At 41.5% G+C, this 21,727-nt stretch overlaps 1 protein-coding gene across 3 annotated transcripts in view; it reads right to left on the reverse strand.

Annotated features, from left to right (window-relative positions):
* Positions 1 to 21,727, reverse strand: part of LOC306815140 (versican core protein-like) — a 91,226-nt gene that overhangs the window by 40,681 nt on the left and 28,818 nt on the right. Inside the window, exons 6-8 of one of the 3 annotated variants that reach the window (XM_079331765.1) lie at positions 17,152 to 17,445; positions 6,297 to 6,707; positions 3,777 to 4,775 (exon numbers count right to left, since the gene is read on the reverse strand). In XM_079331765.1, the coding sequence (XP_079187891.1) occupies positions 3,777 to 4,775; positions 6,297 to 6,707; positions 17,152 to 17,445 (1,704 nt within the window). Of the gene's footprint in view, positions 1 to 3,776; positions 6,708 to 17,151; positions 17,446 to 21,727 lie in introns of all 3 variants that reach the window. The other 2 variants (XM_079331764.1, XM_079331766.1) reach the window with 2 other exon arrangements.

Raw genomic sequence — 21,727 nt, forward strand, 5'->3', positions numbered from 1 at the left:
ATGAGAAAATAAGTCCTCTAGAAAAACCTTTTTCTGATCTAATAAATGTAAAATCTTAGAAATGATATTTAGTGGCACCTTGCAGTTATATATATTGTAATACTTATGTTAAGGGGAATGTGTCTATGAGACAAAATAATCTCCTTGCCACTTTATTTGACTGAATTTAACTCAACACCTTTCATATGCAGCTTCAGCCTGCAAGAATAATGAAGAATAATATCCCCCCAAATTCCATATATTCATAGCACATTCCAGCCCAAAGACTTCAAAGCTCCTCAGAGAAGCTGGTGCCAGTTTGGTGAAGGTTTGAGAAGGAGGAGAAAGGCACAGGGAATCCTTCCTGCCTCTCCTTCCACCTGTGCTTGGCCACAGGTGAGCTCACCTGAGCCAGGGCTGCTCCCACCACCACAGGCTCTCTGTCCTGCTTGATGGAAACTGCTAAAAATGCCCCAAAATCTCAATAATTTACAAATTTAGCACAGGCTTTCTCTTCCACGTGGAATGTATAGCACTGCTCCTGCCTAACAAAGCCTAATGGCACCTCCATGGGGCACTTAAATATTATTGTGCCCACGCTGTGGATGGCAAATGGAGCTGCAGGGAGCAATATTCAGCTGTGCAATGGCAGGGTTTTTATTGTAACTGAGTGATGGGAAACAAAACATGGTGCTGAATTTCTGCTGAGCCCTGCCTCACTGTTGAACTGTTGCTTCTGGCAAAAGCTGAATGACAAGGAGGTGAAGAATGAGGGGGAAAGAATAATCTCATAAATAGTTCCAGCACTTCTGCAAACACAAAAAGGAAAATATATCCGTTTATAGACAATGCCATCTATATATAACCTCTCGTTATTATGCCTATTTGAAACAGTTATTTCTTGAAGGGCTTTTGTAAGCAAGCTGTCTCCCTTCTTAGGGGGTACTCTTGGATTCTTGAATTGAAAATAAGTGAAGACCTTTGTTTATAACCCTCACAGATTAACCTTATCTAAAAATGCTAAGCTGTATTACCTTGAAAACATGCCAAAGGAGGAAAAACCTTTGTTTTATCAGAGATGCAATGTGTAAACTGTATTTATAGTTTCCAATCAGCTGTGAATAAAAAGCCATAGTAGAGTTTATGTAGTTCTTTATGACAGTGGACCAATTCTCAAATAAGGAGTGATAGAATAAGAAGTTAAACTACATCCTAGTGAAAGGCATATGTTGGTAATCTCTGCCAAGTTCATTCCTCTTCATTACTCCCTATATGCATTCTCCTCAGCACAAGGAAAATTTATGGACTAAGGAACAATGAAGGGAAACTGGGCCTGACAGGATTTTTCAGATGTTGTCTTTCATTTCTGTAGCAGTAAAAGAAATCAATCCAAACCTTCAGAGAGAATAAATTTTTGGCAGTTCTAACTGAATTTGGGGTAAGTAGGTGGAGGGTGCCTTTAATCTGTGTAGCTAAGTAGAGGAATTCCCACTGCCAGGGCCTGAAAACAGAAAAATGAAGAAAACTCCTTTTTAACCTTGCACTATACACATGATGAGTCTCTCTGTGTTTAAAGAAAACACACATAGTGTTCTAGAATTTAAGAATATTTCAGGAAAATAAACATTTCTCCTCTCCTCACAGACTAAATAATTCTGAAAGGCAGATTTTCAAGGATTTACAACTTTAAGTCTCATGACAAACACCCTGATACTTATGCACATCTATACCTGGGAAATGCATGCACAGCTTTGAAAGTTTGTGAAGGTGAAGAAAAACCCTGAAGAAAGTTTGTCCTAAAGACCTGATCACCCAAGGCAGAGTAAGAGCAGCTATGAAGAGCATCAGCACACTGATCCACTGCCCTTTAGATAATCCACATTGATCCAAATCCTAATTTAATGAACCACACTAACCATATTATTCTGGGAAAAAAACCAACAAAAAAACAAAACAAAGCAAAAAAACCCAAACAAACAGAAAAAAAACCAAACAAACAAACCCCACACCAAACCCCCCTCCAAAAAAACCCCACAAAAAACCAAAAAAACCCCAAAAAATCCAAAAAACAAAAAATACCCACCCAACAATAAAAACAAAAAATGCCCAAAAAAGCAAAAAAGAGGTGTAAAATTAGGCTCTTCTTGAAGAGAAATCCTACATCCACTTCCTTCCAAACCATCCTACTTCTTTCCATCACCCTGAACATGAATCTGCCCAGCACAATCCACTCTCCTGTAAGAAATAAACTGTAGCAGAACTCAAAAATCTACTAGGAAAAACAAGGTCACTATTATCTAGTCCAGCTACTCGTTTATAAGTCAAATTAAGTGAAGGGACAAAAGGACTTAATATGTGAGTTAAGCCTTGTTTTCAGGAATTATCCTTCTTCTCTGATTTACTGGACTTATTTAATGGAGACTCTCAAGGCACTGGTGACATGTAAAGACAAAACAATGATAATATACCACAGAAACAAAAGTTTCATAACTACCATTTTCTGAAATAGAAGGCTAAGCTACTATTGATATAACTTGTGCAGGTTTGCACCCTGTAAATATAAAATAGGGTAAGAAACATAATGTGAAAAAAGATACCAAGCCAAGGTATGAAATGTCCAACCAGGACATGGCACATCTCAATGAAAAAAACACTACTGGTTGTTGATTTATGAATGGAACCCCACCAAGAACAAACCTGACAAAACCATCCAAAAGACTCCCATAAATTATGAATTCTGCTGGGTGAGTTCTTCAGAGCCACGGAGGTTGACCAAGAACCAAAGAGAAAACAGTTTCTGACACAACCATTCAAAAGGCATGCATGTAGTTAAGAAATACAAGAAAAAAAAAATATTCCATTTTTTCTGTGTTCCTTCAAAAAAATAAAGTAATTATTATGCAACCATCAGATAATCAAACACAATAAAACATTGAACCTAGCAGAAATCCTGTGCTTTGTACTGCTTGACAGTTCCTTTACTTTTTAAAAAATGTAATGTTTTACCATGACATCTTAAATAAGATTCAGTTGACAAGCTTCTTCAATGTAAAACTGCACACCCTTCAACATTTGCATTATGGAGACATATTCATCATCAAGCCCAACAGTTCATTGCTACTTTAGAAGTTTCTGTTCTGGATACCCATGGAATTGAAGCTACATACACATGTACAGAACCATCAGCTAAAAAATGTGGCAGAATTAAATATTGCATCAATTTGCACCACATAGTCTCTAAGGTGGATTTTTAAAATGTTGTGATATGCTACTAAAAAAAAAAACCATGAAAAAACTTATTTCCTCCAAATCACAGGAGGCAGTAGAGTGCTTTACCATTTTTTAGCTGACTACACTGTACATGGCATTGTTAATTGCTACAGACCAATGGAATGTTAAAATAATCTAGTGCTTCGTTTAGGACTAGTAATGCATGGAATGGAAGCTGTGAAATTAAAATGCTTGTTTCACAGACAGCTGAAGTTAAATTGGTGACTCGACAACATTAAAAAAGAAAACTGGACTGTAGCCATCATGACTTTTAAAAATAAATTAAACAGTTTCATATTCATTCTTACATAGAAATAATTCTTACCAAACAGCATATGTAGAATACATTTCTGAGGGGCTTTTAAAATAGACCTACCAATATTCAGCAAGTTGCTGTCTAGACAAAAGTGGCACTTTGCATCCTTCAGCGATCCAAGAAACATCTCCAGCATATTCTAAAGCACACCTGCTTCTCATGACAAACTGTCCACTCTGATGGACTGTGGGTCTAAAAGGCAAAATCTTACCTGTGTCATTGCCTGTGATTTGAATAACATACAATCTTATGTCATTATCAGGGTGAGAAGTGGAAGGAGACAGCTCCTGAGGTTGCAAGGCCTCTGTGGCCTCCTTCACTTGGGGAGGAGCTGTAGGTCGTGCCACTGCTGTGGCAGTTGATGCTGTGAAATATTCCTTATCGATTTCTGGCTCCAGCACCTTCCTTGGCAGATCATCCTCAGCAGTGGCTTTGCTGGGAGAAACAGATTCCTCAATTACGATGATGTCATGGCTCGTTACCTCCTCTTCCTCATCAGGAATGATGCGTGGAGACTTCTGAGTGACAAAAGGCTTGGTTGCAGATGTAGGCTGAATTTTGTCAGCAGCACCAATGGAAGGTGTTGTCATGCTGCTGAGGATGGTTGCCTTATCTGTTGCAGTAGCTGCAAACACAGCTGGCCTGGTTTCCTCAGGTTCTGTGGTCATCCCTGAACCTTCTGTAGCCTGGCTTGGAGAAGCTCCCAGAGTCAGGGCAGTAATGCTTTCCACAGTGGAATGTCCTGCTGGCATCGTGTGGGAGGGTGGCACAGAATCCCAGCTCACTGCATCATCTCCCTCCCTGGTGGGGGTTCCTGGGCTCTGCTGAGTCTTTGCTTCAGTTCCAGCTGTTATGAGCACCACCTCAGTGACCTCCTCACCCTGCTCAGGAGCAGTTTCAGCTGCTGGAGTCACCGTGAGGTCCAACCAGGTGCTGGTTTGCTCAGGTCCCAGATCTCCTCCGTGGTCTGTGAAGGTCTCTGCGGGCACAGGTACCTCTGTGGCTGGGTACATCTCTTCAAAGGCTGAGCCTGTCTCATCCTGTGTCTCCTGAACTGCTGTCCAAGGCCATTCAGGTCCTGCTGACGTCTCTGGCTCGTGAGTGTGGGCAGATGTCACTGAAAGGGTGGCAGTCCTTGGCTCCAAGCCTTGGTCCAGTGTGGAGAGTTCTGGGAACACCTTGCTATGTTTTGCAGTGGTTTCTGTTGCTTCTGTATGAAAGATATTATCAAAAGGAGTCTGATCAGTAATTGGCATATCTCTAGTGACCTCACTCTCTACAGTAACTGGAACTAGGGAAGCATCATTCTCCTTCTGTGGAACTGCAGTATCTACCTTTGTTACATCTGTAAATTTATTAGTTCCCTCTGTCCCTGATGTCTCATCTCCTTCATGCTCAGTTACCCCCACAGCTGTGGGCACAGCACTTGACAATACAGTTACACTTGAGCTAAAAGACCCTATGGTTGCACTACTTTCTTCCACTGGTATTTTGGATACTGTGGTCACTTCCAAATCCAAGGAGCTGCTTGTGTGGGACACACTTGTAGTATCCCTAATGTGACCAAAATCAGCTGATGCCATTTCTTCATCCCTTGTGGTCTCTGCTGGCTCCCTGCTCGCCTCAGTTGCATCAGTAGCTGCTGAAATTGGAGCTCCTGGATGCACTGTGGATTCCACAATGTGCCCTGGAGATGATGTAGGCTCCATCCCAGAGAAGTCATCCTCTGTAGCAAACTCAATCACTCTTCCAGTGTGAGTTGATTCTTCTGTCATATACCCCTCCTCTTTATCCATTGGCAGCCACGTGCCAGAACCTGGAGGGGCCTGTGTGATCTTCTCCCTTGCAGAACATCCCTCAGATTCTGCTGTAGCACAAGGAGGAATGGTGGCTGTGGAATGAGTGACCTTCACATCTGTTGTCCTCATTTCTGGCTGTTTTGTTTTCTCCTGCTCTTCTAGGACAGCTGATGCTTCTGTCTGCTGAGATGAGGGGATAGGAGACACGGTGCCTTCTCCAAAGCCTGGCAGGGAATCGGTGCTTCCTGAGATGGCCTCAGATTCTGTTTGACCAGCAGCTGACACAGAAAAGGATACAGGTGTTCCAGATGCCAGGGTGGGCTGCCCATCCCCCAGGTCCTCTCTGCTCCCTTGAGCTGAGGCCTCGCTGTCCAACGCGGTTGCAGAGCTAAATTTAACCCAGGGTGTTGACTCTTCCACTGCAGAAAACTGCCCAGTGGTTACTGCATGCTCATCCAGGAGTGTCTCTGATGCAGCTGGCACTTCTGATCCTGGGGCAGGACCAGTAGCCGCCCCAAAATCTGTGCCAGGCACAGCAGTGTGCATGCTCTCACTGCCCTCCCTCTCTGCAGACTCATCAGTGAGCAAAGCTTTAGGGATCACAACAGTTGTAAGTTTCTCATCAGACTTTGCCTCCATGGATTTTTCTGTGGGTGCATTTGTGAGGTGGGCACTGTGAGAGATGTTCTCTTTTGTTAATGAATCTGAAGTCCCTGTTCTGGCAGCCTCTCTCCGAGAAGTCTGTAAGAAGCTATCTGTAGCTGTCCTCAGTGGACCCACTTCTATTTGTTCAGTCTGATTATCAGCATCATGCTTCTGTGCACCTCCCGTTTCAGCATCTTCCCAAAAACCAGTGGAACTCTTAGCTACAGCTGTGCTATCCTGAAAAATTACAGAGGTCAAGAAAGCGTCCTCAATGCTTTCAGACCTACCTGGTTCCTGGGGCAGCTCTGCTTCAGAGTAAGTGTGATCCACTTCCAAGTCTGGGGATGTGGTGTCTGTTAGCCTGGGTGAGACATCGTGCTCAGTCCTTCCCAGGGTGTCATAAGTGAATATTTCGCCGTCGGTGACAGTCTGAGGTAGAAGGGTGGTTAAGGGAATGTTCTCCATGAGCACCTCCATCTGAATTTTCTCCCCAGCCACATCAGTAGTCATTTCTGTGTCTTCTTCAGACTCTGAGGTTGTTTCCTCCAAAGAGACTGTTTGGGTGGCAGGCACTTCAGAAAGGGGAGTCTCAGAGATGGGAGGCTCCAGAGGAGCTCCAGCAGGTGATGATTTCACACTGTCAGTTCTCAGGGATGTCACAGGCTCCACAGTCGTAGGCTCTGTTGTGACTTTTTTAGCTTGAAAAAAACAAAACAAAACAAAGAAAGGTGCAGTCAGTATACAAGTTACTTTAATTCATTAGTTTGAATGTTCCCAACAAAAACTAAAATGCCATGCTGAAAAATAAGTGCAAAGTTCAAAGGCTTTAGGGAGTTCTTTAGAGTATTGAATGACATGCAATAACCCACTGTAAAGATGCAGAATGCCTAGCCTAAAGTCTGATGAAGTGAAAAAAGTGGCAATATTCTTCATATTTATGGTTCATATTATTACCCCTGGAAATCCTTGTGTTACATGAGTGACCATCAGCCAGCCAGGTACTGATCTGGGGACATAAAATTTTATTTCAAGATGCCAAAAATGAGTAGAGCTGTGGGTTTTCTTCAAGGCTTGATACACCATCCAACTCAGATGTATAAAGGGAGTGAAATAAAGCTTTAGTTTATTTTCAGCACATAATTACAAACTGCAGAAAGGAATCTTCACTGCAGTGAGAGTGTGCTCAAGCAGCAGGATCAAGCATGCAGAAAATACTGCTGCTGCCCTGCCTCTAAATTATGCTGGGAGAAATTTACTGCGGGGAAAGATGAGAATGTTGAAACATAAGATCATAAAGTTAATACTGCTAAAATGATGTTGATCTTTGGAAAACACTTCAAAGATGCACGTCTGAAACTCCTCCACACACAGAAATGCTTCCATGGGAGTGCTGAACATGCAAAGGCAAAGTGTTGAACCCTCTGGATGATGGGAAAGGTAAGGGAGCTGCTATCCTAGATGAACAGAAGGCACAAAGAAAGGTCCTGCCAGTGAACCAAATTGTGATGTTTTAAACAACCTGGTGGTCCTGCTGCTCGTCTATTCCTTTTAGCCCACACTTCTATGTGATCTGAGGAAGAAATGTGTGCCAACACCACAAGGTGTGTCAGCAGATAATAAAATCCTGGGAAAAGTGAGTGCTCAGAAAAGAGGTCTTCCTCAGGAAAAGCTCAGATTGGAATCATCTTCCCTTCTGTCAGTTTCTCCAGGTCAGTCATCTTCAGAAGGGCAATGGGAGCAGATGGGTGGAAGATGTGAATGTCTTAATCCAATGCTGTTAACTGCTAAGTGACTGAGAGTCTAAAGCCTTGTAAGGATGCAAATGAAGAGGAAAATACAGCTTTTAAATCACACTAAGCATATAAAGAATACATTAAACAATCTGTGCTAATGAGGACTCACTGTTTACCAGACAGACATGACTACACCTAGAACTCCTTCCAGAATAAAATCTTGCTTAACTTGTAATTGATCAAATAAGTCTCTTCCCCTCCCACACAGAAATCAAAACAGTTACATTATTTTACAGTTTACACTCAAGCATAAGCAGCATGCATGCACAGATTGTTTTTTTCCACACACCCATGGCTAATTGGGTGCCCCTTTGACAGCTGCAGGTATGAATTCCACATGTGCAAGTCAGGGTCACACAAATATTTGTTCAGTTTCACACACTCAGCTTTGAAAATGCCACCTTTGCAAAAGCCCTGTTTGATTCACCATGAAGGATGAGGGGCTGGTCAGAGGATGAGAGCTCAAGATTTCCAGACCAACGTGTAGAATTACAGAGTAAGAGAATGAGGTGAAAGGGTTGATATTTCAGCTTGCCTGAATGAGAAGTGAAAGTGAAAAGGAAATTGTGAGGGCAAGAAAATATGACGTGGCTGTGTTCAGAAGTGGTGGTGCTCCTTGCCAGCAGAAAAAAAAAAAAGAAGAATCTTTTCCCTACCACACATTAAAACTTTTTGTGGTTTTACAAAGAAGATTTAGCTACACATACATATATATTTGTTTTAAGTTAAAACATTCAGTTGAGCAAGAAGCAGTAAAGTTCTTGAAACCCCACTAAGCAAAGCATAACCTGAACACAAGAGATTTTTGTGTTTCAGGTTCCACAGCCTAGAGTAGATGTTTGTTGCTTTTTTCAATCTGTGAGACAATGCTCACACAATCAAGAACCAGAGAATTCCTGCTATTTTTTCTCCCCTCTCTGCTTGCATGGGGCTGGCTAAACCACACAAGTTTTGCTTCTCAGCTTGGGAAATTAAGGATGTACACAACTGGTGTGTGCTGCTGAGTGGTAGCTGTTAAATCCCCACCAAAGAATCCACCAATTTTCCTCAACAGCTGTGGTTTTTTTGGTGTTTTTCTTAATGGCAAAATGGAAAGTCTCAATCTCTCCTTTCTAATCACAGGATCAGTTTCCTTAATGTGGATGGAATTGGCTTTGCAGCCAACACAAACACTCACTCAGGTCCCTGCTGCCATATTTTGAGTGACCATCAGGATCACCCTCTGAAGGAATATGAAAATTTTAATGCCCTCTAGCAGAACTAGACAAAAATGAGGGCAATGCAGATAAATTTTTTAAATCTGTAGGGGAAAAAAAAAAAAAAAAAAAAAAAAGGTGACTTTATTTCATTGCTGCTGGGAAATTGTGTACACTTACTCACAACCACTTACGCAGCTTCCAAATTTCCAAGAAATGCTTGGAAGTCCCCAGAGTTCACATATTTATGCCTGGGATGCAGATATTTATTATTCATGACTTATTATCTGCTAATGACTTGACAGAATAGGTACACATTTATTATGCCAACCTGAAAAAACACCAAGCATATTTGGTTTGTTTATGTTAATAACTGAATCAATAAATATTACCTTTTTAGAGTGTTATAAGCAGAGCCCACACTTTTCAAGAGTTTATCAATAAACAGGCAGATTTTCTGCCATGGAAACTGTGTGCAATTCAGCTCTGGTTAAAATCAACTAGAGGGCTTCTAAAGTCACTTTGTCAAAACAATTATATGTAGTTTTTTCACCCACATCATTCAGGATTGCAAACTTATTTGAGTGGATTAAAAAAAAAAACCTGATAGCACTTCTTCAATGAAAAATCTATCCATGTCATTTTTTTTTTTCTGTGTGAAAAGAAAAATAAAATAAACAAAGGGAAGGTTTCTTTTTTAATAGACAACACCAGTTTGAGCTGTCCTCCACTCCACCCAGATGTTTTGCATTACTATACTCCTTGCATCATGCGTGCAATATGCTATCTCCTTTGTCCTCCTTCTGGTTCAAGACATGAGGCAGATTTTCCTAATAAAACTCATGAACATATTAGCAGCAAGAAAGCAAATTATCTCACCAACAGCTGCTCATATCAAAGACTATTTTTTTTTTTCTAAATCGATTCTTTCTACATTGAACAACATGCATGAAGTTGATTTTGGAAGGGCTGTATGACTTTGCAGAGATGCTATATTTTTCACTCTCTATTTGTTATTTTAATGCCTTTACTGAACAGCATTTTCTTCCTCTTCCACCATGATTAAACAAGGATTCAAAATTTTGGAGAATATTGAAACTGTATTTTTTCAAGGAAATGAAACTGTAAGACTTCAGACATGGTTTAACTTTGCAGTTACCAGATAAGGATTTTAGTATGTTCTGTGCTGTTTAATTTGAGATTAGTATTAGTCTACTTTATGAAATAGAAATGCTTATTTTAAAAATTACATATACTATAATTTAGGGTTTTTCAATATTACCAGATCTACCCAAAAACCTGACTTGAGCCCCTTGAGCATTTTTCTGCACTATAAACCACTGTTTATCTGTTTACATTTAGTATGTATCTAAGAACCTGGAAGGACATAGACCCTATAGACAGGGATTGTTCTGAGTCATTGCTAACAGCCAAAACAACATAAAATTGCTTTAAATTGGAACAAAAGCTGGAAATAGTGAATTATTTCTGTGAATTACAGCCAAAATAAATTATTACAAAGTATAAGTATGTTGAGACACTCAAAATTAATGTTCAAAATGTTTGAGCCCAATTTCAGCACAATGCCAATGCAGAGAGCTGCTTTGCTTAATTTTTACGTATTTTTATATGTTAATTTGTGAAGTTTCTTCTTGGTGTCTGTTCCTTCCCTGCTACCAACCCTGGCAGAGAAGACAGCCTTGAATGTTCCCCTGAGGCCAAAAGTTTTGCCAGCTGCAGCTTAAATTACTGGCAGAACCTTCCAAACTGAACAAATCTAAGATTAAGAACAGATTAAAAAAAAATACAATATATATATATGGATGATCAGAGTTACAGAGTGAACAAGAAACCTCTGATCATGGCACTGATCCAGTACCTGCTCATTCACACCTTTCCAGAACCACTGGTGCACAGGGGATGTGGGATTTTGTTCATAAATAATGAGAATTTTGGTAGCAGAATTCAAAATCTGACAGTGCAGCGGTAAGAATTTCTCTCCAGGTGTATACTACCATTCACCTACACTCTGTTTTGAGTGGAAAGTAAAAGCCAAATGTAATGAAAAATATATGAACATCTAAATGTAGGATCTGTTCCTGCTTACAAAGCATGCATCAAATCAGAGAAAACCAATGACAGTCTTACAAAAAACCAAAAAAACCCTGAAATTTCAAAGATATCAGCGTGTCTTATTTGCAAGAAAAACTTAAAAGTTTTGCATCCTCTTCACACCACTGCCCAAGGTCTTTTTTTGCAGCTAACAAAACAGTGGAGGCAGCAGCTCTTTCAGCTCTGTGAACACAAACATTCTTAAGTAAAACCACTTGCTATTTCATAACTTCTGAAGTCAGATGGTTGAAGAGGGAAAGATATGTTATCTCCTGGTTTCCCCACATGGAAGTGTAGCTCTGTGAACGAATTATTACCTGCCAATCTGTCCACAAAAGAACAATAGCATTTCTCTTTCCACATTATTTATTACGAAACTGCCAAAGAGGACAAAAAAAAAATCAGCAAGCCTCTTTAGTCAGCTCTTCCTAATTAAAACTGTAATCCAGCACCAACTAAAAGCAATAATCTTTGCTTTGTGACTGCAAAAAACAATTGAAGAACAAAAAGGGCCAAGATTGTCACTTGGGTAAGAACTGACAGCAGAATTCTTAGTGTGAAAGGAGGGAATTCACCCTGTGTATCATGGGTGATGCCCAGACCCCACAACAGCAATGGAGAAAAGGTGACAAAGAGCAAAAAAAACTTGAACACTTAAAGAGGTAGACCTTCCACTTCTTCACATTGCTGCTCCTGTTCCTGTTACCTGACCCATTGAACAGCCTGAGGCAATGAAAGGAAAATGCCCCAAACTGTGTTTTCTTCTCTTTCCTCTCTCCCTCTGGTGTTTTTTGCACATAAAGCCTGGTTTTGAATCACTCAGGTAAATGCAAGTTCCCTTGCTCAGGCAAAAGAAGCATCTCCTCCCCATGAGGGACACCTTCATGGTGCTGCAAACAGCTGCTCCTCATCCATCAGACAGGTTGATAAATCTCTGTTCTTACTTTACTCAGCATTTAAAAGGTTGACCTGCACCCAGCTGCCACATCCTTCCTGCTCCTTCTCAGGGTGAGATGCTGCTGAGATGTACAGCCCAGACTGGTTTGGAGTGGATTGAGATCTTCTTGCAGTTTTCAGCATGCAGAGTGAGCTCTTGGTGTGCTGGTCACCACGAGCTCAGCAGAGAGAGGCAGGGATTTACTACAACCACAGCTGGGCCAAGAAATTAGTGAGGATCTCTGCAGCTGTGCAGGTCTTGATAAACGACATATCTGAGAGAGGAACATAAATCTACTTTCCCAGGAGAATAATAAAAGGCTGGGAAGTGGTTGTGTGGGGGTAATCCCTTTGTACAGCTTCATCTTCACAGAGAGGCAGCCTGAGCAGAACCAGCAGCCCTGCACACTCTGTGGTCAGTGCCCTGACCTTGGGATCCCCATCTACCCTAAGGCAATTGCCCATTCTGACACTGGACTCTGACCTGTAGGAGCACACTGTGTTTATTATGCCCTGCACTGTGCTTCTTCTGAGATAAAAGTCTCTTTGGGTTTTGTTTTTTCCCTTCTGATTGGCAATTCTGCTCCTCGTGCGTCGCCACGCCCTATGTCCTCATTATTCTGCGTCCGTTCCCAAACTGACCAGAAATCCACAGATCCCCCGTAACACAGCCCCTGACATCAGGCTGGAAATAATTCCCTCATCCAGGAAATAGTTGGGACACGCAGCTACTGGCGGTTGCTGTGGAGAAGGACAGAGCTGCCCAGCTATTCAAGGTTTTCCAAGCTAAGTCACATGCAGCAGGAGGGGAAGACAGCGTTTCTCCTGCCAGCTCTCGAGCTGTGCCTAAGAGTCTTTATCCTTCCTGCTGCTGGACAAGAGGAGCACTGTGGATGTTTGCTGAGGCTGAGCCTGCCCTCGTGGTGGCTTGTGCTGTAGGACTCCTCCAAACTCCGTGGAGCTCATAATTTCCTATGTTTCTTCTACAAAACTCTGATTTTGAGTTTTAGGCGGATGAAGCATCAAAGCAAGGGGGTCTGAGCCCCAAGCAGTGGCAGATGTGGATCCTCTCTTAGTGGGGCTGTGTTGAAACAATCAAAGCAGCCTGGACTCCATTCCTGAAGAACACACATGGCAGCACCATCCCAGAGCTGGAATGTTCCAATCTCCAGCCAAAATTGAATCGCGGCGCCAAACCAAAGTGGTACAACGGAAGAGGAGCAATAAAGGTACATGAAACAAAGTCAAAATGAGAGAGGAAAATGAGAGAGAGAATGGACAAATCCAGAGAGAAATGGTCAACACGTGTTTTGAGTCAAGTAAAAAATGTTTTGCTGAAAGATTCGCCAAAACCAATACAGGTCTATGAAAGAATTCAGCTTTAATAAATCAATGTTTCTCAGCAAGAAGTGGATTTATGTTTCAAAAAATTCAACCACCTCTGTATATGAAGCTCATCAAGTTCAGCTTCGTTACAGGTACATAAGTTAAAAACCTGAACTCATTTTGATCATGCATTTCTGGAGTGCAATTTGTTCTACAGGTGCTGTGGAATAAAAAGGCCCATCCACATCAGCTGAACTCTGTGACAAGATTTCTACAAAGTCCAGTGAATTAGGCCAGGAGAGTCAGGGAGGCTGAAGTATAGGATTAAATAAATCCCCTATAGCTCTCTGAAAGAACTAATTATTAAATATGTTATCTATTAAAAAGGATTTTCTTAATGATAAAATGTTGTTATCTCTTAAAAATTAGCATAAGTGCTCATCAAGAGCTGTTCTAATTTTTTTTTTTTTTTTAATTTAAGCATGTTAATATAAGTCCTGTGGTAACACTTGAAAAGCTTTCCCTCCAAGGAGCTGCAAGTACTTAATCATGTGTCTAACCTGAAACCTTTTCAGGCCCCATCAGATACAAGATTAGGTATCTCTAAGAGAAAAAAAAAAAAAGGAGAAAAAAAAAAGAAAGGAGAGAAAAGAAAAGGTCTGGCAAAAGCCTTGGAGGCATGAAACGAAACACACAGATAATGTTTCAGAAACTTAGACCCATGTGGTTTTTGAACAGTGAAAAGCAGTTGTGATCAAAGGGGAGAAAGTTTCAGGGGTTTTTAACAAGGCTTTTTGATTTTAAATCATGTATTATTAGTCTGGGCCACTCTTATTTTCATAAAGACAAGACACTTCATACAATGTAATTTTGTACCCATAACACTGCAGAAGTTAAAATCCTGAACTTAACTGTACTTTAAAAGTTGTCCAGGTTGGCTGCTCTACTGAAACTAGTGAATATCATTTTTAAATTGAATTTGCTCCCTCTGTTTTATATGTATTTCAATAACTATGATTCCTCTTTAAAAGCAAGCAAAATGCTCAAAATACGGATTGAAGTTTCTTAAAACCACAAATTAAAATTAATATTTTGAGATTTTCATAATCATGAAACAGGAGTGAAGAGCCTGAGCAGGGATGAAGAAGGAGATATCCCCTTTCTCAAATGCACAATTTGACATTGTGAGGACTGGAGCAGCTGCCTGGTTTGGCACAGATGTGCTGTGGTGTGACTAAACATCCAGGTGAGGAGAGAGACACAGCCATGGGGTGTGAGAAACAGAGTGAGCAGGGCTGGGGTTACCCTGAGAGCCCAGGTCCTGGCCAGGACAGTTTTGTAGTCAGGCACTGTGGGAATCACTGCGTGAAAGCTTTGATGTCAACCCCAGAGCAAGCCAAGATGGGGGACAGCAGATTTCGTGATGGACTGAAACTTTGAAACTGAGATAATGGGAAATTTCGGAAGAAACTTCTAGACAAAAGATGATTTGAAACAAAGGGCTTAAATTCAAGCCTTCTGCTCTCATGCAGAGCCATTTCTTTTTTTTTTATCCTCTCCCTTTTTCTGCCCCAAAGAAGGGACTGGGTCCAAGGCCCCAGTGGGAGAGAGTGACTCACTATAAAGCCACTGCACCAGGCAGCTGCTTGAGATGTGGAGGACCAAGATGCTGGGCAGGGAGTCTCATTACTCACCACTTGCATAAATCTTTTAGCAAAAGCAGTGAGGAGCCACAGCTGGTTCCTGTGAGATCCCGAGCACCTTCTGAGAGGGAGAGAGGGCTTTCAGTAACTTCTGAAATTTGTGGCACCCTGAAGGAGGGTACAGCATGACACTCCTGCATTTCCCCACACAAAGCCAGATGTATCTGGTAAAACCTGAGTCCTCTAGCCAGCAGGGTTTAATTAATTCTGATATTCTGTTGTTTGTAATTAAAAGTGCTAGAGAGCCGCTCAGCCTCTACAAAACTATTATGGTCCCTTTTAGTCTTATTTTTTTCTTGTAAAAAGTTTGATAGTCCTAAGCTGTCTATTCCTGGGTTGCAAAGTGATGAAATATTTATTCTTTATATACAGAGGGCAAGACTTTGCAGGAAAAGCCTTTAAATAAAGGGCAACAACCCAATACCTATCAAGGTCACTTTTGGAACAAATGGTATGTTACTGCAAACAGTGCTAACTAAAACTTCTGGAAAGAACATTTTAAAAGCACATCTTGCTTGAAAGCGGCAAAATTCACAAAAACAAACAGCAGGTTGGAATTTGTCCTAGCTAAAGACTAGATTACAGGCAAAATGTCCAGTTCTTACCCCAGTCTTTTAGAGGGACTTATGAAATACACCCTCATTAAAGTCTTTTTTATCCACAACACTTTAAACAGGTCATAAACAATTTGGAGTAGGAACAGAAGGAGTGATATGACAAAATGCTGCTCTGCAGATTAGAGCACAGACTCCTGAACTTAAGTCCTTTTTCCTGTAAGAAGTTCCATTAGGACTATTTCCACATGCAAAGTTTTGGAACATCATACCCACAAACTATAAAGGAAAATTAAAACAACAAACCAACACTGTCTGAGAACAGCCAGATCATAATGCTGCAGCAGATGTCGGGATTTGTTCTCAAAGAGTAAGATTTGCTCATAAATAGATCTTCAGTGCCTGCGCTGGAAAGATCTGCAGCTGCAGTAAGTTCATCATCCACAAAAATGGGGACAGTACAAACTGCACATTTCAAGTAGTTCTGAGTTACAGTCACTGGACTGAGTCCAAAAAACCTAAATACTCATAGTTAATGACCAAGTTCTGAACTTTAACTCAATGTTAGTGTCAGTCATGCTATTTGCAGCAAGGAACTTCTTTGGACAGAGAGGCCTGCAGGGAAATAGCTGAGCTGTCCAGCCCCACCTGTGCTGAGGCTGCAAGTCCCAGAGAAGCAGGGTATTCAGCTGGGAAGCTGGTGAACCTTTTAGGACAACAGGAACCTATGCAAGGAGAGGCTGCACCATAATAGCAGAGCCAGGAGCTTGGCACTGAAGATAGATGAGGTTACAGGGCAACATTTGACCCCAAAAGAAAGCTGACAGGTGTGGAAGACATCTGGTTTAGATTGGTGAAGTCTACCACGTGAATGTGGCAAGCGCTTGAAGTGCCTGTGAAAATACCAGGAGGGAAACAAGCAGCAGTAAGAAAGACAATTTAGACCACCCACTGGCCCATGAAACACTGAGTAAGAAAGAGAAAGAATGAGATGGGACAATGTCCCTGGGATCCACAGATAGCCCCCAAATTACAGGCATCTGAGAGACCTGAAAGCGGACAGCCTTGCACACAGCCTGTGAACAGCTTCTCTTGCTGCCATCACTGGAGACAGAATATCCATTGTTCACCTCTAGGACATTTATCACAGATCCACAGAATAGATGTGATTGGAAAGGACTTCCATAGACCATCTCTGCCACGGCAGAGTCACCTGGAGAAAATGGGCTTTGGATGTCTGTCTTTGTTCGTTGACAAGACGCAAAATTACAAAGGTGTTCTCAGGCACCAAAATGCAGAGCACGCACAGACTCAGGATCAAAACACTGCTCAGGCTGGAAACTTACCTTAAAACTCTGCCTGTCTTCACCTGCCAGTGTTACTTTAAAACATTCCTTTTAGTTTCTAAATACCCACACATGCCACGAGAACCGAACCGAAACGCGCGACAGAGGAACCGCTACCGGCGGCACGCACGCCAGAAACCGCGACCGGGAAAGAAAAAAAAATAATAAATGCTTACGTTCATAGCAGTAGGCATCAAACTTGCTATCTGGGTAAGGGAAGCCTGTTTGGTTCTCATATCGATACAGGGTTCTCACCCCAAGCAAGCCCCCGCCGCACTGGGGCCGCGCCACGGAGGCCGGGTAGCGGACGCTGCCGTCCGCCAGCCACCCGTAGTCGCACTGGTCGAAGCCGTTCCTCCAGGCCACGTAGAGGTTGCCCACGGAAGCCAGGACGCCACCCCGCTCCTCGCACAGCTGCCTAGCTTCCTCGAAGGTGAACTTCTGGGGGGATGAGACGTGGACAACTTCATCTGGAGGAGGAAGCAAAAAGGAAAAAAGAAAATGACAAAGGTGAGTAGCGCGTTCTGCCGTCAATCAATTCCTGCCCCGCTGCCCCCCTCAAAGTCCTGAAAAGTTGAGGCTTTTCCCCAAAACATAAGTATTTTTTTGTTGTTGGATACAGCTGGGAACCAGGGAAAAAGCCTTTTTCAGTCTGCATAAGGACAAGAAGTTATAACAATGATTACGCACCTGCAGGGTGCCTGAGACCCGTGTGAGTGTCTCATGATATTTTGCATAAAGCATGTTTTCAAAGAGGTGTTGCCTTCTTGGACCAATGAGTGTTTTCTATTCTGTTTTGCATGTACTACCCTATATATGTGTAGCGTTTCTTTAAACAAAGAAACACTAAAGAGGTTTAAATAAATCTCTCTCTCTTTCTGCTTCTCCATTGCACAAGGAACTATGTTGCATTATCATTTTCACTGCTCATCTATAGTCTAAAATGCAACATTTTTTTCCTTAAAAAGAAAAGTAATCAGAGAGCTGCAAACCAAATGTTCCAGGCTTGAATTTGAAAGTTAAACTGCCACAAAGTATGAGCATTTATAAGCAAATTTTATGCCATGAAGTACACTGTGGCTGACACTGAGTCCCTCCCTTGGTCTCTAGCAGAGCTAACAGCAGCCCTGAGGCTCCACCATGACCCCTGTTAGAGCAGATTTCTCAGCTCAACTGAGTTAATTAAATCCAGTCCATCAGAATTTACCTTTTCCATAAAGAAAATCTACTTCTGCAAGCCTCCTATCTGGCCCTTTTAGGCATTGCTAGAATCTCACTTCAAACACCCAAAAAACAGGAAATATTCTCCACTAGCTGCTCTAAATCAGCTTCTATAGTCGGATTTCCATCAGTCTTCATCTTGCCCCATGTGAAAACAGGTGAGGAAATGTACAAGATATGCTGCATGCACAAAGCCCTCTTTGTGTGGAGAAGTTGAATTAGTCTAGAAAGTTGATGGTATAGTTCAGCTTCCAAGGAATAACAGCTTGTAAGTAATAACCATCCAGTTGGAAACTAAAACAAAGCAAATAGCACGTCTAATATTTTGCTTCCAAGGTAAATCACCATTGTGCAGTTGTCTTGGTTTGCCTCATTCATCCAAACACTCTAAAGAAAAGTCAAGCCTCTCATGTCCATATTCTGGGAATGAAGCAGTAAACTGAATCTTTTTCAGTTTTTGCCTAGACTTCAGATGAAACCAACCAGACCTAAAATGAGCGTGTTCAAACCAGCAGCCCAAATTCAAAATACTTGTTGCAGGACAGCAATGCCCTCCCTCAACCACAGCAGGCCTGGACACAACAGCCACTTTTGCAGGGCAAGGCTGCTTTTCCACACCAGGCATGCAATCTGTCTTACCCCTGCACGGGTCTGAAGGGAGCACAGAAAAATGCAGACAGAAACTACATCACCCCGAGCAGTTTCATTCACATCAATATTACGCTTGTTTGGGGACTGAAAGGAATGCAAGTGTGAAAGGAGGCAAGGTGCCAGCTTTCTTTTTCCTGCTAGGTAGAGGCTCCAGTTTGTTATTACAGCTGCAACACCAATCCCATGGTGTAACTTTGCTTTACACACATTGTATGCAGCTTCCAGCTTGGAGGTAGAGGGACAAAGTGTGGAGAGTGACAGATAAGGGAGGCAAAGAGCCATTTGTCCTCAGAATGTTTCATTCAGCTCTTCACACCACACAGATAATGAGCATTTTTTTGTTATATCCTTCTGCATCTGCCTGCCAGTTCTGGTGCCACATCCAGCAGAGAGTGATGGATGCAGTTATCCCACAGTCCTGTCCCAAAAGCAGCACCATGAACCAGGGGAGCAAAGAAAGGCCTCTCCAGAACAGCCCTCTCTGCTCTGAGGGCTCTTCACTGATCCTCTCACTGCAGCCGTGATGTATATGAAAATCAGCAGTTAAAATGCAATTTAATTGCAATTATATAGCAGATATCAGTCCACTTAGATAAGGAAGTGAGAAAAGTGAAGAAGAGAGATTAATTGTCATGACTTCTGCAAACAAAAAACAAATTGCAGATAATCTCACAACATTCCTTCTGAGAGAATCTCATAGAATACACAGGAAAAATGTGTAAACATGCAAAATTATTAGAAAAGCAGTTTTTCCATCAAGTTATTTGGATCACTGGCTCCAAATGGAGCTTGTACACAAAATCATTAAAGTTTGTGCTACTTATTCCTTTGAGCTGTCATCTGCACTCAGTTAAGGCAGAGAAACTTAGTGAGGGGTTATGTCTTGGTATAAGATTTAAAAATGCAGGGCTCTCCTTTAAGAGAGGTCACTTTACTTTGCAGAGAACTGACTCACCCAAGCTGCACTTTCTAGGTAGAATTCTGCCTCAAATTTGCCTTGGTGTATTCATATATCTGCAATAGTAATAATCCTACCCACTTAAAAGGTGTCATACCTTTCTCTGCATTGAATATATTCTACTGACCCCACATGGGCTTATTTCATTCATTTCTTAAAATCAGCTGCTGTCAAACAGATACCATCTTTGTCAAAAAAACCAAACCAAACCAAAAAAACACAATTAAAAAAAAAAAAAAAGAAAAATGAAAAAAGAAAACCCCCACATATGTAACAAAAAACAATCCAATAAGTTAAATGCAAAGTATTTGACACCTAATTGGTATACTCAAGAATTTGTGACAATAACCTCACAAAGGAGGCAAAAAGGCAGCAGGGCAATCAGCAAAATTCCATCATATACCAAGTAAATGTGCATTTACTTCAGGAATGCTAGTGATAAGATAAAGGGTAAAGATGTTAAAACATGTAATCTTGTAATTGCTCTCATTAAGAGAGCATTCTTCTGTGATTCCACAATTCTTATTTTTAAAAAATCGAGTGATGGGCAAAAATCATATTGGAAATAGCAGTAATTTGCTGTATGAGCTATGACTACTCGACTTGTCTCTCCAGTTTTAAAACAGATTAAAATTCTCTATGATTAAATGTGCACTTAATGTGCTTAGTAATAGTTGGGATGAAAGGTAAAAAACAAAGAAAGAGTTTAATAAAGGCCTTGCTTGACATATGAATCCAGAAACTCCTGGAAGTTTGTTCTGCATCTGCAGGCTTCTCAAACCTTACCAAAAAAAAAAAAAAAAAAAAAAAAAAAACCCACCAAAAAAACCTAATTATGAGGGGTTTTCGTTCACTTCTAGCATATGGCTGAAATGTCCTGACTTCTGCAAAGTATTAAAGACTCAAACCTTCCACAGGAACTTCATCTAAAAAGCATGAGAAGTAATTCTGAAGTTAATGAAATGTATTTAATCCATGCAGGCTCTACAATTTACTCCTGTTTTTGAAAGTTGTTGTGCTTTCAAAATATTTAACAGGAGGACTAATCCTGCCACACTCTTAAAGTGTTTTTGTTAACATAAAGCTGGAAGCCTCTCAATTTCCCAGCCAAAACACTGGAAAAAAAAGGAAATTAAGAGGGAAAACTCGCCTGCTCGACAAACAAATGACATAGCCACCAACACCAGGCAGGGCAAATTCAATTTTGTGTGTGTTGAACAGCCACGTGCATTGTTTTTATAGCTGGAGCACACCCTGAGTAACTCAGCAATTCTGTGCAGGCAAAGCCCAGGGCTTAGGATAGCAGATGAAGAAAAACTGGTTCTGCAGTACCAGGGTGTAGAACGTGAGAGTGTTTAGGCTGCAGACAGTAATGTAATGTGTGTTATTGCTGGCTCCTGTTCCAAACCAAGCTCCAGGCTGATGGAGCAGCCTCAGCAGTCACAGCACTCCAAGAATCCCCAGGATTTTCCCCTTGCATGTGTTTGTTTTGCTTGGTCAAAAGAGATATCTGATGGAAGTCAGGTTTTTTCCATCTCTTTCCAAAATATTGGGGCAGATGAAGAGGTCAGGTTTTTCTCTTGAAGACAAAAGCTGATTCACCTACAATCCCTCAAGGAAAGTTTTATTAGAATCAGCTCTACAAATCTCATCAGCTGATTTTACAGCAAGTTTCACTGCTTTGATTGACTTTCTCTCCTGAGGAGATATCTCAGTGAGCTATGCACATTGGTAGATGTGAATGTCATGAATCACAAAACTTAAAAGCAAGGAGGGAAGAAGGGCAGGCTGGAACCAAAGCCAGGGGCCAACACACAACCTGTGTTGACTGGAGTAGTGGTGCTGGGTTGATGGTTGGGCTTAATGATGTCAAAAGTGTTCTTACCCAACCTTAATGATTCTATGATTCTGTGATTATTACT

The sequence above is a fragment of the Erithacus rubecula genome, assembly GCF_903797595.1.
Source record: "Erithacus rubecula genome assembly, contig: scaffold_101_arrow_ctg1, whole genome shotgun sequence".
NCBI lineage: Eukaryota > Metazoa > Chordata > Aves > Passeriformes > Muscicapidae > Erithacus > Erithacus rubecula.